The sequence below is a fragment of the Phalacrocorax aristotelis genome, chromosome 8 (assembly GCF_949628215.1).
Source record: "Phalacrocorax aristotelis chromosome 8, bGulAri2.1, whole genome shotgun sequence".
Taxonomy (NCBI): Eukaryota; Metazoa; Chordata; class Aves; order Suliformes; family Phalacrocoracidae; genus Phalacrocorax; species Phalacrocorax aristotelis.
Genome location: NC_134283.1, coordinates 44,416,461 through 44,435,510, shown reverse-complemented (window position 1 = coordinate 44,435,510; position 19,050 = coordinate 44,416,461). Strand labels below are relative to the sequence as shown.

Genomic DNA, 19,050 nt, shown 5'->3' with positions numbered 1-19,050 from the left:
CCTCGCTGGGAAGCTGCTTGTGCTTGCTCTCAGTGAATTACCTGAAGGTACGTCTGGAACTTGTAATTAACACCTGTTTTCCTGCCAGCCTAGGAGGGGCTGTAACATTTACACCCAGTACTTCCAAGGCCGATCCCATCTCACACTTTCTGGACATGCCTAAGTCTTACTGAGAAAACTAAAATTGGTGGAAACTCGGTGCTCAGAAGTTACCTGCGATTGTGCTTCTTGCAAAGCAAGGAGCAATATATTTCTACTCTAAGAATATCGTTCTCCATCATTTTATATACACAGAAACTGAAGTGCAACAGCCTGACTCGCTACCTCTCGCAGCTTCGTAATGAGGTTTGCAGTAGTTGCTATCTTTCCATAAAAATCTAAGTTCCTGGATCCACGTGATCGGCGTATGAGGCTCTTGGAAGGAAGCAGAAGGAAGAGTCTTGCCCTAGTGATTGCAAAGTGAAGCCTGGAAGTTTGAACATAAAAACCCCAATGGACTTAAGGTTGAAAGGCAAATAAGAAGAAGCTGAAATGTAGAGTTTGGGGATCTCTTATTTAATGCCTGGGTTTGGCTCTGGCCCGTGTTAACGACGCAGGCAGGAAGCTGCGACAGACCTGAGAAGGGAGCCAAGAGCTCCTGATCTCTATCCCGGAGTTGTGAGGACCATCCCACACCCTTATGCAAATGCCATTTACTCAAGCAGGCCTACGGTTCTCCACCGGTGATCTTACACAACCGCTTCAGGCCATTACATTTCATAAACCATCTCAGGAGAACAGCTGCCACGCAGAAGCTGTTTGCAAATACAACTTTCTCACGATGCGCAAATCAGCCACAAAATTTGGTAAGCCCCCAGATGCTGGCCCGAGTATCCAAAACCCTGATTTGAAACTTGCCATCTGGGTGTTCCCCCTCACCGGGTGCTTGGACCCTCCTGCGTTGTGCTGAGCCGCCTCCGCACCGAGGCAACGTGTGGTGAAATGACAGAGCAGAGGCGTTTGCAAGCCCACCCCATGAGCTGTTGCAGACGGGTCCTTTAGAGGCTTTTCAAGCTTCTGGACCTCAGCAGGGGAAGGAGAAGGAGGTTAAGCCTGCAACAGCAACTTGGTGGGTGTGGGGCCATGGAGCAGGGTGCAGAGGGACTGAATAATGGTCTAAGCCCAGCAGCAGTGCAGTGCCACAGCCGCGGCCGTGGGGAGGCGTAGGGGACTCGGGACACGCTGTGGGTGCCAACCTCCTTACCATTCTCGCCAGCCTCCAACATGCCCTGCAAGTATCGGAAAGATCCGGACTGCTTCGGCTCCGAAACAGGCTTTTCATAATCCTGAAGCATCTTGTAGACATCCGACTCCACATCAATCCCATTTCTGTTCCGTGGGAGAGACTTCAAGGGGTCGAGGCTGTTTTAAAGAAAAGCAAGAAAGTCAAATACAAACAGCAATTGTCAGCTCATCAGGGAGGTACAGAAACCTCCACATTCCCACAGATTCAATTAAACACCTCTCTGTTCCCATGCGTTTCTCTGCCTGGAGGTACGCCCGTCCCAGGAACAGCCATTGAACCGGGGAAGTTAAACTCATTCCCTGTTCGCCTCCGATTGAGCAAGACAGCCAGGGCTGGCCCAGTTACCAGATGCCTTCAGGAGACAGGGCAGCTGCTTACAAGCACTGTAAGTTGCCCTGCCACACATGGAATTTATGGAAAAAAACCCAAACGGGTAAAAACAATGCATTTCATTAATTATGTAGGGCCAGGGGATCCACCCACCCCTTGTACTGCGGTTAGGGCGTCCGGCACTGGGAGAGCGGGTGCTGCTGCCAGGCACAGGCATGACAGCAGCTCCCCTTACCACCCGCCTCTTTTGAAGTTAGCGTTTCTGTAGGTGACTGCATTAAAAGGTCCATTTGCCAGACACAGCCCACGGCTTAAATGAGAAACACCCCTCCCCGGGCTGCACGGCACCGGGGACGGACGCGAGAGCAGCCCCGTGACGTCCCTCCCAGCCACACGGCGACCCTCAGCATCCGGACCCGAAGCTGCTCCTTGGCTCTAAGTGGCATGACTGGGGTACAACAGGCAACAAATAGTAATTTAAACCATTATTCCAGTTCATTCGATACATCAAAACATGAAAAGTGTCGTTTGGAATCAAAAATATTTCAGGTACATGTTTAAGTGTCCTGCTGAGTAGTGACGAATTCAAGTGCTGCTGCGCTTTGCTGAGGCCCCAAAGCACGGCCCGGCTTTGTGGGAAGGGGCTCCTTTTCCTTTTTAAGGAGAAGGTCATCAAGGTCATTACAAAACCAGCAAAAATAGCGAGAGCCCTGAATCCCATCAGGCAGCTTAACACATTTTAGCCACCATCTGACTCATTTTCCTCACCAGGATTATATTCGTGACCACGTTAAAAACAAAAAAATAAGGAAGAAAATTCACTTTCAAACAAAGGAAAAAAACAGCAAACAAAATTCATTTTCCAAGAAAAGCCAAAGCTCCGTTTCCTGGGAGTGACCCGCCAGCTTCTCCCGCGACTCCGACCTCTCCAGACGAGGGGCAGAAGCGCCGGGGACCGGGGCTGCCGAGGCAACTGAGGACCCATCCCCCTGACTCCTGGCCAGCCAAAACCCTGCACGTGTGCCTATCCGTGCTGCCACAGCCCTCTCGTACATCAGTTCACACATTTTTTGATGAAAAAGGGCAGGTTTTGACACCAGTCCAGCCTGATTAAGCACAAATTCAAAGCGAATGCACTTCTGACCCAATTCTACTCGAACACCCCAGCTAACCTCCTGGCTTTTGGCTCACTCACAGATAACATCAGATTTTTGTTCTCCGTATTTTTTGTGCGGTTCTCTTCTTTCCAACTTCATTAACTTTCCTGGAGCAGCGCAGGGAACAAGCTGGCTCACAGCATCACTGAAATATGAATTCATGCAGGCACAGAGTTCCCCAGCTGAAAAAATCTGCTCTTTGTATTTCATACAGACATTACTTTCTTGCAGAATATTTTGCCAGTCTGGAGGAGCATAAATCATCAGCGGCATAAGCCGTGCGAAAGCAGCGCAGCCCACAACCTGGCCTGTCTCAAAGTCCGAGTTATCCACCCAAACTGTTCTTGGCTACACAAAAGCTTTTTCTTTCCTATGAGCATTATTTATTTCCCAGCCTCCCGGACAGCTGCACTGAGCAGATCTTACATTTATGAACATCCCATGTTTACTGGGGCTAATTTTCTCTGCAGATACCTCCAGCTCCCAGGCCAAGTGTTTGCTCTGGGGTCTGTGGAAGTGTCATCCCCACTCCTAGGAGGGCAACACCCTCCATCCAGCCTTGAATATATACGTTGAAAAAACAGGATACTAGCATCTGTGACGCTCCCAGCCTAGTGACTGGATCTGATGCCGCTAATCTCCCTACCCCCCATCGCCAATAGAAGGATCTTACGTGGATCTGGAAAACCAGCACCTTTACCCATCTCCGAGATAAACGGCTGAACATTGCTTTGGCATCACAAGCTTAAATTCAGTGTTGCAGTTGCTACTTACGTGCACGTGGTCCTTTTGTTCCTTTGGCATCTCTAAAACACCATTTTTTGGGGTTTTCTTTTTTTTTTTTCCTCCCACCTACCCTCGACTAACAGAGCAGGAGCTGAACCCAGCACCTCTGGAGCTCGGGGAGCACCACAGCATCAACGCACACCCCCGAAACCGAGTTTGCATGAAGAGCAGTGGGACCCAGCGCGTGAGGCGTGCTCTCGTCCTACCTCTGGGCAGGAGTGATGTGGAGCCCGCTCAGCTGGCCCGGCAGAGCCGACTCGGAGCTGCTGTTGGCGTAGAGCCGGGTCGGGTGGTGGTGCTGCACGTTCAACATCTGCTTGTTGTCCATGGGGCTGCCACCAGCCCCATGGGGCATCGGCCTCCTGCTCTGGGCAGGCCCATTGTCCTGGAGGAAAAGAAAAAGCAGAACCACCTGAGATTTATACTTCTTAGCGTGATACACAGGGAGAGGCTGCGTTGGGACGTGCAGTTTGCAGTAATAATATTTTATATGTACTATGGAAAACAGAGATATGCAGCAGGAAAAGGAAAACTCAGGCTTGACCTGCACTTAAATATTGCTGAATCTGTGCAGCTTTCCTTGGTCTCCGACCAAATGAACTTGCCTGTTTCTCCACAGTGAGCCACTGCCAAGTATTCTGCATTTATTCTCCTGTAAAAGCATATTTGTTATTTCCGCAAAAGAAAGGCTGCGAGTCTGCTTCTCATTTCGAGTTACATCACTCCAACGGCACTTATCACTCTCCTGACTTCGGGGCAATCACTCCTGATTTACATTAGCAAAACACGATAAAACCCAAGCTCTGCAGCTACAGGTTGGGCAAGACCTGAAGCCAAGGGGCCAATCCTGCTATTTTCACTTACTTGCAACTACCTTCGTCCACAAAGAGCCGTGTTCGTTTCGGAGGTTTTCCTCCCGAAATAACACCAGTCATTAACAACGTGAGAAATGCATTGGTCAAGGGTTTAGCTTAGTATTCATATTTTCATCGGCTTTGTAATTCCCAAGGCAAACTACGGAAATCTTTTCGTCATATGACCTCAAGTCAGGAACTCAGATGCCATTAAAACGCGAGCTTTCCATATTATTTTACCTACATAAAACATTACCTATGTGTTTTTCCAGAGCTTTGTTAGTCAGCCCTGCGCACACCCATAAATCCAACAGTACCTACTGCTAATCCTGCCACAAGCCACCTGAGCCAGGCTTTACCTGCTAATGCTCAGCCTGGGGAGCGACCAGCAGCCCCTTCCCTGGAATGGGGCTAATTCCAGCTATCGGGAAAAGCAGCAGAAAGCCAGACACAGCCTAAGGACATGCGCCGGCTCCTGCTATTTCCAGCCATGCGAGTCAGAAACATGCCCGTACCGATGGAAGAAAGAGATGCTTGTATAAGAGGCTGTAATCTGTTTAATTGGGTTTAATCTGTTGCAGGGCAGACCCCCAGCAATGCTGCCTGGCACCAGTTTTTCAGTAGACTGAAGGTGATTCAAAACCAAGCAGGCAAAGAAAACACTGTCCTGCGAACAAATAACAACGTGCGTATTGCAGGGCTCTAACACAAAGCTTTACTTTTGACTAAAATAATCCAATAAATACTAATTGGAAACAAATGTCTATCACTGGTGCATAGCAGAAAACACTGGTGCTCCCAAGCCTTGTAAAAATGAACAGCTAAGAGAAATAAAAACCAGATTCTGCTAGGAAAAAGCTCTTGAAAGCCCAATCCTTCAGTTCTTCCTAAGGCAAAACTCCCATTGATAAAAACCAGGATCAATTAAGAACTGCAGGATGGTGCCTTTGAAGGCTTTTTTTCCTGCCACCAGCTCAAAACGGCAGACTCTGGCAAGCTCCCGGCAATTCCACCGCCTCGAAAGCCCCGACAGCCACCCTGAGCCCTCTCGGCGCTGCTCCTTCCACACTGTGCGTGCACACACACGTGGGGAAAAACTGCTTCCAACATAATAACTTCAAATTATCTATTAAAAAAGGAATTTTGCTGCCAGGAATAATATAATTTTAACTGTTCCCCAATTTATATTCTTTTAAAAAAAAAAATTACAACCAGGCTATGGGTTTCCAATTCCCAGATTTATATTATGATTTCAAGGGAAGTAAAGAAAATGTTTTCAACTGTGACACAGAAAGGAAAAGAATGATCATAAACATTTCGGGGAACAAAGCAATGGCCCCTGCTGCCTGGCAGGCCAGAGTTATACTTTTAAAAAGCCATTACCGTTAATTACGCGTGCGTCGGGGCTCCGATGTGCACTTGATCCGAGGGAAGCGGCAGCCGGAGCCTCTGCCTGCAGAGAAGAGGGCAAGGGTCCCTCTGTTCTTCTCCCCTCTAGCCTCACGGGCTTCCCTGTACCAGGGACACCCCAACCCTCGCTGGGGAGCGCGGGGCTGGCGGCTACTTCTGGAATGGGAATTTCTACCATCCAATGGCCCAGAGACTATAATCTCCAAGGACTTGCTTTAATCCGAGATAGTTTGTAAAGCGTTGGCCATTCATTCCTGTTAAGCTCAACAATTTGCGCATCAAGAGCAAACGTTGCTATAAGGCTAAAACTTGGGCATAATCCAAAAAGCATGAAAGCCCGGTGATGGAAACGGGGCGTTGCAGAGCTCTCCCCGCATTGCCGAGCTGCCCAGCCTCCTTGGTCGCTACTGGCTCCCATCCCTGCGGACGGGGGGTGCTCGTGGTGGTGGCAGCTCACCCTTACATCTACTCAGCCATGTTATAAAGCCACAGGTGACCCAGAAGCATCCATAGGGATCAACAGGCTCCTCCTGACGGGCCCTGGAGCGCTCCTGCTACCCTGACACCTACCAAGACCATGGAGATGAAGCAATAGATGACCCTCAGCCTTTTCCACCAAGTTCTTTGCAGGCTTTGGAGAGCTGTGCTGCATGTCAAGGGCAGATGATGGCTTTGTGGGAAACACACACAAAGTATTTACCCCTCTGAGAGCACACCAGTTTGCCTTCCTTGTCGCTCTCTGTTTCCCTGCTACACAGCTTTCCTCTTGCACAAAAAGCGGTTCTGAGGATTGAGCTGAGTCCTTTTTTCTCATCTCGAAGGCTGCTTCAGCGTTTTCCCATGAGACCTTTGCAAGGCTTCACATTGTTCAAAACACTCATGCATTCGTTCTCGGAAACCTAGAACCAGATGGATTTCTTTCCAGTTCTCAAATTCAAGATCAGAAAAAGTTTCCCCCCTTCAGGACTTAATTTGCTTTTCTCTACTGGCTTTTTTTCCTGCTTTTTATGGCCTCTCTTAAATTAAAGAGGGTTTGCAAATGCTTCCTAAGAGCTGGCCTGCGAAGTTTCACCGAGGAGAACTCTCTTACCCTATGAAACAGAAACTTGCAATCTGTTTTCTCACGCTTGTCTTCTAGGACCATCAATTACGGAGCGTAACCAGCCTCCTGACATGCAGCATTTGGAGCTCCTGGAGCCCAGGCCTCCCCACTCCTGGCAAACATGATTCACGCAGCTGTCCCACACCAGATAAACACAGGCAGAGTTAGAAAGGAGCTGTTTGAAGTCCCAGTCCCCGGGAGCAGGTGAGTTTTGGGGTGGTTTTGTGTGCGGCTGCAGTACGGGAGGGCAGCACGATGTGCAGCGAGTGCCCTCAGCCAGACCCACCTTCTCCAGTCATGACCTGGCTGGAGACCCCCAGCCTGTCCCTTCCCACCAGGAGAAGGAACAAGCAGAGGAAAAAATGGATTATTTGGAGGAGAATCATAGAATGTCCTGGCTTAGAAGGGGCCCACAAGGACCATCGAGCCCAGCTCCTGTCCCTGCACAGGACACCCCAAATTCACACCATCTCTCTGAGGGCCGTGTCCAAGTGCTTCTGGAATATCGCCAGGCTGGTGCCGTGATGCCTCTCCCTGGGGAGCCTGTGCCAGGGCTCCACCACCCTCTGGGGGAAGAGCCTTCTCCTAACGCCCAGCCTAACCCTCCCCTGGCACATCTCCCTGCCATTCCCTCGGGTCCTAATGAGTCACCGCAAACGAAAAAAAAATATGACCTGCAGCACGCACCTGCCTTGGCCACCCCTTGCACGGCCTCATCAAGCCACCTTTTCCTCCTTGAGATGCGTTTATCAGCGTTGCACAAATGCAGCCCGTGCCTTATCCCATATATCCCAAGGAACTATTTCCAGCAGAAGGAAAACGCGACACAGCGTGTGGCAGCGCTTCTCTTGGCAGGAGGCGCCGGGAGCCGGGGCAGTCGGGCACACAGAGCTGCGGTAGGAGCAGCGCCGGCAGCAAGCAGTGCCTCGCCCCGAGCCCACCGGGCTCCTGCATACTAAGGGGAGACCTTATCGCTCTCCACAGCTTCCTGAAAGGAGGTTGTAGTGAGGTGGGGGTGTTCGTCTCTTCTCCCAAGTCACAAGTGATAGAACGAGAGGAAACGGCCCCAAGTTGCACCAGGGGAGGTTTAGGTTGGGTTTTAGGGAAAATGCCTTCCCTGCCAGAGCGGTCAGGCCCTGGCACAGGCTGCCCAGAGAGGTGGGGGAGTCACCGTCCCTGGGGGTATTTAAAAGATGTATAGACATGGCCCTTGGAGCCATGGTTTAACAGGCCTGGGGGTGTTGGGTTGACGGTTGGCCTTGATGATCCTAGAGGTCTTTTCCAAATTTAACGATTCTATGATTTTTTAACACTGACCCTCGGACACCAACAGCCAGATGCCACCAACTTTGCTTGCACTGAGCGGCACCTCACTCTGTAGAGAGTCTTAAATGCATTCTTGGGTGCCACTATTTATTAAGAGGAAAGAGAAATTGGTTTTGGATGCCTGGCTCTCATCCCCACCACACAATGCAGCGTAGAGAGCACGAAAGGAACAATTTTCCTTTTCTATTTAATGGAAAGATACCGTACGACAGGTTGCGTGGATTTAATCCTGGGATCTCCTCAGAGAGCCAGAAAAAGGGAGAGCTTGCTTCCTTCCTTATTCAATTTCTAGCAACTTATTCAATTTCTAGCAAGTCCCTCTGTTCCATGCCTGTTTATTAGCAAACCTCTTTTCCCCTATATCAGCCGAAGGCATTTCGTTTAGCTGCAGCGTGATGCCTGGACACAGCCAGCGGCGCAACGAGCACAATCAGCAAAGTAATGAAGCTCAAATGCTTTTCACAGGACACACCGTTTCCAATTTCAGGAAACATATAGGGGAGCATTAAAAGAAGCAAGTTAAAGGTTTCAACAGAAATACAAATACACTCTGTGGCTTCACCACGCAGAGGGAACACGTATTCTAGGTAATGGATAAGACGACAGGCTTTGCCTGCTCATTACAGTTGTGCCCCTGATCTGCTGGAGTAGCTGAATTAGAGGCACTTTCATCCCTCAGGATTTTTAGTTAGGACAGAAGACTCAAAAACTTCTACCAAGCTAATCACTGCTGAAATAAGTGTTCCCATAAGTAGGAAAACATGTGGCCAAGAGGGAACTTCCAAAAGGTCCGAAAATCAGTCTCAGTCCCCGTCTCTTCTGGAAAGAGTTTATCATCTTTTGAAACCCCCTTTTGTAGAGTCATCAAAAAGCATAAATCTCTTCAGATTTTCAAAATACATCAAGGCGAGCACGCAGTTTTAGCCGTTTGCTTAACAGGAATAATGTTGGGATCCAAAGCTGGGAAGAGTTTAACTCATGGATTTATACCTAAGCCCGTCTCTCAGCAAGCAGAAGGCCCCTGGGCTCGCCACCTCACCTGCCCCCGGGACCACCCTCAGCCATGCTCATTAGGGCGCTCTGCTCTGCAGAGCGGCAGGAGTTAAATGCCCTTCGCACTCAGAGAATATGCTAGAGCAGGCACCTTTTCTTAAGAGTTTTGGGAACTGACACCCTTTGGTGAAATACATCCAAGCTTTCCTAAAGTTTGACTTCAAGTTCTTATTCTTAAGAAAAAAAAAAGGGGGGGGGGGGGGGGGGGCGGAGATTTTTAAAATAAATATTTTGCAAAACATCCTATTTGTCCTTCCAGACTTTTTTAAATACAAGCCTTTAGCTCTAGAGACTGCAGGCTTTAGACACAGCTTTAGAGAACATCAGACTTTGTGTTCTGACCCAAAGCATTTAAAGTTCATCCACATCACAGTGTTTTAAATTAGACCCTTAAAAGGCCAGAAGCACAAACAAAATAATTAATCTCATTTTCCAGACTATCCGACAGAGATTAAAACTGAAGATTGCTAATTTGAGAGGTCAACGTTGGCTCCTACAGCCTCTACGTAAGCACCTATACCCACGGCCTGATTTGGAAGAGCTTTGAGCAACAGCAGCTTTGGCGCATCTGAGAAGCCTTCCTCAGGAGCAGACCCGCCAGCACAGAGCCGAACACACCTCCGAAATTACCCCTCCAAGCCCCAAATCCATCCTGGAGCCCACTTGTGCGGTGGGAGATGATCTGCAGGGAAAGCACCAGCAGCAGCTCCGGCTCCCAGCGGTGCAGGCACCCAGCCGCCGCGGGGATCCCCTGCAAGGTGTTAATTTTCCTAAGCCCAGGGGAGCCAGTCCTGCTTTCGGTTATAAACACGCGCCACATCAGACTTAAATAGAGCTGAAGGTCATTAACGGCTTGGCTCAGCCGACTGCAGTTTTCTGCCTCATGTACTCCAGACCCACTCTCTTCCTAAAACCAGAACACGATCAGTCAGTATCAGCTAGGCGTTTGCTACCAAAATGCTGCATTAGGGATGCGAGCGTTGCTATTTGTGCACCAGGAGGTCAAAGCATCCCTTAGCCACAGTGTCACCTTGAAGGTATCTCTTGTGAGCACACTTGTTACTTGTGTCCATCCTCCGAGCGCTCCGGCTCCTCACCGACGTTTGACTTCTCTCCCTCACTCCAAACAATGTTCTGCAGGGAGCCTGCCAGTGTTTCTCCAACTCTCTGCAATATATGGCTAAAAGATGTGTCCCTGGTGTTGGTCCCTCAGCTGCCCACCATGGAAGAGAAAAGGACAAGAGTATTTTTCTGCAGAACCGGGATAATGTTTGGATGTCACTAATATCATTAGGACATCATCACACCATCTGCCTCAGTAGCTACACCCAAAGGAAGGTCAGCTTAGAGCAAACCCATCACGGTTCCTGTAAGGCTGAGGGGTGGTTTGAGACCCGTCCCCACCACACCTGCTGTCCGACGTGCCCAGACAGCCTGGTGATGGGCTCCCCGCTTCTCCGATGGGCGCCTGGCACCGCCGGCTGCCCGGGGCTCACTGGGACTAGCTCAGACCTGGCAGCAAAAGAAAGGGATAGAATAGGTTTTTCTTCAAAGCAAAGATGCAGTTTCTGCCCATGGCTGCCTTTTCTTCTGACCCAAGGGGTACAGTCGCACTTTGATGACCCAATTCTGACCTCTCTTGGCAGATGGCTTTTTGTGAGCAAAGTTTCACCCCCTTCATTGCTGCAAGTCCTCTTTCATGCAAATATGACAAGCAATTGGCACTGATTCTAGCATATCCTGACACAAGATGTATCCTACCATATCCCGACACCCTGAAGACTGAAGTTCAACCTCAACAGAAGACAGCCGTGATACAGCAATCCTTTCCTCTCCTCCCCCCCAGTTTTTCAACAGCAAAGACACTGCTTTGTCTCTGATAAACTGGTTCAAAAGTCCCAGAAATGGAAATATTATTACCCCACGGGGAGGTACACGGGACAGACGGCACTGTTTTCATCTGAATGCAAATAACAGATTTACACTGCAGCCAATGTCCGCAGGAGCGGGATCGATTCTCCAGCTCGCTGCCTCAGAGGAAGTCCCGTGGCGAACCCTTATGTCAAAGGCTGCCCCCAAAGCTGTGGAAAAAGGATAAATTTTAAAAGGTCTACATATTTTAACACATTTCCCTACGAGCACAGTTCAGATGCCCTGTTGAGATGCTGGTTTTACAGACTCAGCAGGCTCCAGTCTAACTTTAAAAAGCTCTAGCAAGTACAATCCCACTATTTAGCTCAGCTCAGAAGATTAACTGATAAGAAAAAAAGGTCGGGCGTAGTTTGCTGAAGCCGGATGAACGGAGCATTATTTTATGAGGCAGATTCCAAATATTCTGCCAAGTTCCTCTTTCAGCATATACCACAGCCTGAAGAAAAACTTTATCCATCGCGTCCCTCTTACTACACTCCTTTCACGGTCGTCAGCGAAACACCAAATTCATTTTTCAGATCTAAGTAAGAGACCAAACCTTTAAAATCAGATGGTGTTTTAGTTAAAAGGCTGCAGACGACGTTCACATGAAACGTAACCTGGAGCCTGGCCGAGCCCCAGCCCTCCCGCGTCCCCAGGACGGGCTGTACCCTGAGACGGCACGGCTGGTAGCGCACAGCAGGCCACATCTCAGGACAGGGGCTCAAAACGAGTCCCACAGCCTCGTGCCAGGTCTTGGACACACTGAAAAAACACCTGTGGGTCATGTCCAGGTGGGCAGAGATGCAGCCCCTGCGAGCATTGCTAAGGTTTGCTCAGCTTCGTGGTCTCGGACCCGGCACTCCGGCTCATTTTAAAGCTCATTTATGTATTAGGTTCTGCAATTTCTGCCGAAACCCCTGCAAGTGAAAGCGTTATATGAAAGTCTCCTCTATTTTCTGTTTAATTGCTGTTAGGGCAGGGAGCAGGCTGAGGTCAGCCCCACCATCTCCCATCAGCGCAAGCTTCCAACCACAAAACTCTCATTTCCACAGGCAAAACAAACAGAGCTTTCCATACGGCAGCCTGGCTTTGTTTTTCAGGAGTAATTCCATAAACACGCGACTCCAGGAGCTGGGGCCTGACCAAAAGCACCCGCTGCCCTCGCCCTGGGCACTGCCGAGCCGCCGGGGCCAGGCTGCGGCTCACCGCGCCGAGCGCGCCGCATCAGGAGCGACAGCTCTGCAGATGTAAAAGCTGAATGTTTCCCACCAGCTTTAAATGACGCGTCACTTCTGACAGTGTTATAGCAACCTTGACAAGAGTCAGCCAGAACGTGTTTGCGTGGATGGGGAAGTTTCTAAACCATTTGTAAGCGATGGTTGGGAATTTCTTAACTTCCAGGAGGAAGACATCCACCCCTTTCTGAAGGAGGGCTCTCAGGAGACGCTCGGTGATGTAAAATGAGGTATTATTTTAAAAAAGTGGCTTTAAGGTAAGCTAGGAAAATATTCCAGCGCTATATTTGCACGTGCACACGTTCTGCACTGTGTAACATATAGCTTGAGGACAACATACATCTAACCCCGGGACAACTGCTCATGATTAGTGAGAATTAAGCTACAATTAGGGAGAAGTAAGCGACACAGACCCTTCTTAAACAGCAAACACCTTTCTGCCTCAGCACGGTCACGCTGACGGCCACCGGCGAGGGCCCGAAGGCTGCTGGCTCCCAGCGGCTCAGCAAACAGCTTCACCCCCCGGGAGAAGCCACAGCCCTTGCGCAACTTGAAGAGCTGAGAGGGACTTGAGCTGCAACACCATGACTTTATCCCTTAAGCCACCTGGCTCCCCAGCAGTCTCTTAAAAACCCACAGCAATGGAAAAGAGTTACCCAAGACCAACAAGAATGATTAAAATGTGTTTCCATTTATCTCGCCTGCTCCAGTGTAGAGGGCATGTTTTTAATATCAAGGGTGCAAGAGGGTGTTTAATAAGCAGACGGAGGAGGGCTTTATAGAATGTATTGGTTTTATTAACACTTTCGTAAGAAAAGCAAGATAGCTGGGATCAAAGGCTCTGCTGAATGGGAAGAGCGCAGGAGACACTGGCTGCGTTTTCAAAACTCCTTTGGGCAAAGCTCTGCAGACAAAGCCCTCCTGCGCAGGCAACGTACGTATGTTTAGGCGGGAGAGAAACTACTGCACTGCGCTAACGTAAGAAACTCGTGTTAAGGCTCAAGGCTAGGGGTGAGTATCTCCAGCTCTCACAGTCCTACGACAACCTCCGTCACAGTTTCACGTGTGAACGGAACTAATATTCGTAAGTGATTTTAGAAGAAATTAGACTAGGTGAAGAAGCCTAAGAATAAAAGCATTTCTGTGTATCCTATAAGTAGTATTTAACTTTCAGCCATACAGGAAAACCTAATGACCGTTAATAGAAAATAAACATCAGTGAAGCCTCCAGGTGTTTTTGCAATACAACAACCCTGGATAACAAAGGTAGAACGGTGTCGACAATTCCTCTGTTGTAAGGCGGCAGCAGCGGTGCCCTCCTGCCAGGAGGCTGTCTAGCCATGGCTAAGCTCAACGACAGTCTAAACCCTAGCAAGGATTTTCTCTCTGCTTCCCAGTGTTCAGGGTCACCTTTCCAGACATCCACGGCGCAGGGGAGCATCGCTCAGTGCAGGCGTCAGGCAGATGCTGCTGCCAGCACCCAGCCCTGCCGTGCACGGGCTGCGGTGCAGGGTCAGCCTCCCTGCCGCCAGAAAACAGCGCGCGCGCTCCAGAGAAAAGCCATCGTCGCAACAGGTATGCTCTCCGTCTTCGGGAAGATGCTGCTCTTCCCATCTCAGTGCCACCTGCCCGAGCCACCGTTCAGCGCTGCCATTAAATGGCTTTTCTCACCATGTGGCATTTGGCTATAGAACAAACCTAGTGAGCTTGACACTAACAGGCAACATCCTGATTTCATCCTTCTCAGCTCACTCTCTTCTCTGCTCCCAGTTGGAGCAACTGTTGCATTTTCAGGTATTATCATATCAGACTTTCCGATTTTCTTTCCATAACCACTACCAGCAGCTCATCGAGAGGAAAAAAGCAGCATGGGCTACAAGCTAAGGTTTGGACTACAGAAATATTACATGCTTAAACCCCAGAAGATGCCTACTTCATCAGTGTGGCTTATCTGAACGCATCTTTCTGTAGAAGCCAAGGTAGGATACAGAAGACAACACAACAAAAGCAATAGGATATTTTTGGTTTTCATTTTGGAATGTGCCAACCTTCTGCTTTTACTCATTAATGAAGAAAATAAACTGAGCTTGAGTCAAAAACGTGTGTCTAGCTTTCCTGCTAACGAACAAGCCCTGCAGTGCCCGTGGGACATCCCAGCCCTCAGGAGCTGGGCTGTTCCAGGGGATGGGAGGCAGCTGCCACAGCCCGGCCCTCCTGGCCACCATTTACCATCCCCTCCTGCCAAAGAGAGTCTCAGGACCCACTCCCTGCCCTTGCCCCATCCCCTTCACCCCATGCGCTGGCGGCCGGTCTGCCCCGGGGCGCTTGGCTGGCTGCAAAGAGTCTGGGGGACCACAGCGAGCATCCCTCCCGCACCCAGCACCCCCTTCCCGCACCCAGCACCCCCTTCCCGCACCCTGCCACTCGAGGAGGGCTCCCTCTGCAAGCTCTCACCCCAGCAGGTCAAACAAGCGACTGCAAAGAGCAATTCATTAATCTTAAGTGAGCAACGAGGAAAAATGAAATAGGGTAAGTTATTTCTCCCAAAGGATAAGAACAGAAACGCTGACCTAGATGTGTGCTTCCCAACACTCGCTATTTCTGAGTAGGCAAGCAGGCAGTTTCCTTGCCTGTGTTAACAGAGTCGTCACTGAAACTGATGTTATCAAGTAAAATAACGAGGTGGATATCTGTGTTAGCTCCTTATCCAAGGGCATTTTCTGTTTTGTCCTAAATCAAGCCACATCATTACTATTTCCATATAGTTCCTAATTACCTTTGGTGAGAACAAACTATTTGAGTTACCAGAACAGAATAAAACCCTCATTTTGAAGTTTCTGTTCCCATCTTCCCCCCCCACCCTTTTCTAGATATTTTTTTCCTTTTTCATATACCAGGATTATTGGAGCCCACTTAATAAAGGTGCCGATTTATAGAAGAGGTATAGGGAGGATTTCACACGCAAGGTTATAGCTACACCAGTTCAACGCATTACAGTGGTACTGAGAGATTTCTTTTGCTTTCAAATGACTCAATATTATATCACAGGAAAAAAATAAGCCCAAGTGCACCCTAACTTGTGCGTAACCTCTTCACCAGTAAATTAGCTCAGCAGATTTTGGTGGTGCACAAAGCCCCGATATCTGAGCGAGCGATGCCTGAGTAGGCGCAGCTCAAGGCTGACACCGCTTACAGCGGCCGTCAGGATTCAGCATGTTTCTGCTATTAAATCAGTCCTCAGACAGCACGCTGGGAGTTCCCATGCGACGGGAACATGGGCTCGTGCCAGCGCATTATCTCATCCTTTGTTTTCCCAAAAGCACGAGGCCGGCATTTTCCTCCTGCCCCGAGAGCACCAGTCGATGCCCGCGCTGGGTCGACGGGGGAGCTGGGGGTCCCGGCGGGAGCTCTCCCAGGAGCAGCCATGGCCCGTCCCACGGTGCCGGCCAGGGGAGGGAGGAAGGAAGGTCAGTCACTTTGGGAAAGGAAATTCCACCTCTCCAGCGAGGCGGCTTTAAGCCCCGGTTCACAGAAAGCAGCGTGGCCTATGCCATGCTTTCGCAAAGATGTATATGGAAATTTCCAACACCACCAACCCCTTGAGAACTTAAAGCAATAGTCGGAGCCAATTAATCCAATGAGTTACCATTCACCCTTAATTAAAAAAAAGTAACGATGATCTACTGAGACCAAAAAGTAAATATGAGACTATTTAAGACACTTCTAAAGCTGTTAAAATTAGTTCTAAGGGACAAATTAGCACCAAACCCCCTTCCCTGCTCCACTGCGGGACACCACTGCTACGCCTAGAGCTGGGACGCCGGCGGCTCAGACTCACACCTGAAGCCCACGTGTGATATTTTAATTTATTTTTTTTTTTAATTAGGAGCAAGCACAGTCAGCAGTAGACCGATACTATCAAGAGGCAGCTATTTCTGAGGTCAGGGCAGGTAAAATAGCTCACGGGAACGATGCTGCAGAGCCCACACTGCCTGGAGGACACGTGCAATGGGAAGCAGCAGGTCTTCAGCCAGGTCTCCCGTGTCCTGCCAGCCAGCGGTGCCTCTTCAGCCACCATAACGCTAGTCCTGCACCCATACAGACCCGAGCCCATCTGACACCAGTACCGATGAAGCAAATCCGGGTATGTCTGCATTTCCATTGGCCTGGCTTAGGTATAGTATTGGGTTTCTTGCACTGCCTGGTCCAGGCTGTTTGAACAGCTATGGTAGAGGCAAGTTTGCCCCAGTTCCTCCTCTTCACCCCACCCTGGTTGGTATTTCCACACAGCAAGCTGCCAGCTGCGTGCCTTGCACCTGATTTTAGTCAGAGCAAACTAACATGAATCTCTACAGACGGAGAATTTGGTGTCAAGTACAAAATAACACATTATAGAAAAAAAAAACAACCCTGAAGTGATGAGCAGAAACAGCCTTCTCATCCTTTCTGTGCAATTCCCCTGCACTACGGATGGACCAGCTCTTCTCGGCTGCTCAGAGCTCACCCCTCAGTTGGGTGGTTGGGCTTGGAAAGCCCCTGCTCACAGGGCCAAGCGCAAGAGACGACCAAGGCCGGGGGGACCGAGAGCACCAACCCACTGTTCCCATCCCTCCTGAGAACGACACAGGTGCCACTCTGGCCAGCTGGGTGGCACTGGGATGCCATTCCCATGGGATGGGGCTGATACCTGCCTGCGGGAAGTGCCTCTCCCTCTCCAGACAGTCGGAGGAAACCCAGCCTTTCACCCCACATAGCTTATTTTAGCCAAGCGTCCAAGTTTGGAAGAACTTGAATCCTATTCCAGCTTTGGCTCCGTGCTGCCAATTTAATTTCTGCTGCAATTACTCTCACACCCAGACACTTGATCTACTGTCAATTAGCACAGACACGGCTCTGCCCCACGGCCCGAAGCCCATGTTTCCAGCCCCACCGGGCCAGAAAGCTGCCAATTCTGGCAGCATGAGAACAGTCAAGAAAACAAACATCCTCTCCTTTTATTAGCACCACATGGTGCTATTTTGACTAGCGAGCTCACGCCACAAGAAGCCGAAGACAGTGAGACCTCCAGACACTGATGGATCGGCACTCCTGCTCTCCCCCTCTGCCAGGGAGGGACAGCCGGGGCCCCCCAGTGACACCGACACCAGGCAGGAAAGCAAGACCAGAGATCCCAGCATGTCAGCCGCGATGGCAGGTCTGTGCGATGGGAATCCTGACTCCACGCAGCGGTGCTGCTGGCTGGAGAGCAGCGAGCTGCCCCGCAGCATCCCCGTGGGTCCCACCGTCAGTCACGACCGGGTCTGACACACAGCCCTCTGTTATTTAGGATGCAAGTTTGAACGTCAGTGAATTTGCCGCCTCCTCTATAGCCCCTTGCTGTTAAGGACAGACTTGTAAAGCATAACAAACTGATAACCGAAGTATTATTTCATGAAGGTGACTCACTGGCATCCTGTTCAGTGTCATTTCTAATTGTGACCAAGCAGCTCTCTCCACTTCCATTATCTCCAGTTGTGAGGGCAGTTATTCCCTGCAGTCATGGCGTTAATCTAAGTTTTAATAGAGAGGATTGATTACGTTCTTGGTCCCCAAGTAGGGGTTTTCTGCAAAGCTCAGCCGACAAACCACAACAGATTTACAAAGAGAGAAGAGGAGAGCTCATCCGCTGGTCCATATCTTCCAAGTTCTCTTGCACAGAAGATAACTGCAAGCCTCACTGCCTTCGAGACAAAGATTGCACCTAAATAAGCTAAAATGTAATTATAGGGTACACGCTTTCCTAGAAATTGCATGGATTTAGGTGTGCTGCTTATGCTCACATGTTTCAGGGCCTGTAGCACGAATTACTGTAGTCACAAGTCAAAAGAGTTTCAAGACATCTTTGCCCAGTACGTTGGAAAAGTTGACGGAGTAAAACCTGGAGAAAGACACATGCTCTGCATTACTGGAAAGGCCACCTGGGGTAAAAGTCTCAAAACCCTTTTCAAGGACAACCCCACTTATTTTTGTGATTTGAGGGAAGAATTCCAGCAGATTTTTTTCCCCCTATGTTTCAGATTGCTTTTTTCCAGATGCAAGGAAGTGCACCTAAAGGTTGCGCATTTTGAGCCAAGCTATTACTTTACAATAAGCCTTTTCTTTCTCACAATCTAATAAGCGCCTTTGCTACAGGGTCTGAATGAATACAGCATAGGACAGCCCTGGGTCTATGGCATCGCTCCATAGGGGACTCCAGCCATGACCAGGATCTCTGCTCCCAGGGGACGGGATCTCTTGGGGGCTGATGATCACTCTCAGCATCACGCAAGTCAGAGGACATCTGCAGTAACACAGGGGTTAGGACAGCTACTGTCACACGGCCCGAGCAGCCAGCGTGAGCCATGCTCAAGGCACAGTCGGTTTGGGGAGGCAGAAGAGTCAACCAGCACATCTGTTGAGAAGGACCTGGGAGTGCTGGTGGACAAGCTGACCCTGAGCCAGCACTGGGCCCTTGGGGCCAAGGGGGCCAGCGGTGTCCTGGAGTGCATGGAAAGGAGTGAGGCCAGCAGGGCGAGGGATGTTCTCCTCCCCCTCTGCTCTGCCCCAGTGAGGCCACACC

The 19,050-nt window shown here is 49.8% G+C and overlaps 1 protein-coding gene across 1 annotated transcript in view; it reads right to left on the bottom strand.

Annotated features, from left to right (window-relative positions):
* PDLIM4 (PDZ and LIM domain 4) overlaps nucleotides 1-19,050 on the bottom strand; it is a 56,306-nt gene that overhangs the window by 7,444 nt on the left and 29,812 nt on the right. The window contains exons 4-5 of the mRNA XM_075102957.1: nucleotides 3,765-3,943; nucleotides 1,244-1,401 (exon numbers count right to left, since the gene is read on the bottom strand). Coding sequence (XP_074959058.1) covers nucleotides 1,244-1,401; nucleotides 3,765-3,943 — 337 coding nt within the window. The remainder of the gene's footprint in view (nucleotides 1-1,243; nucleotides 1,402-3,764; nucleotides 3,944-19,050) is intronic.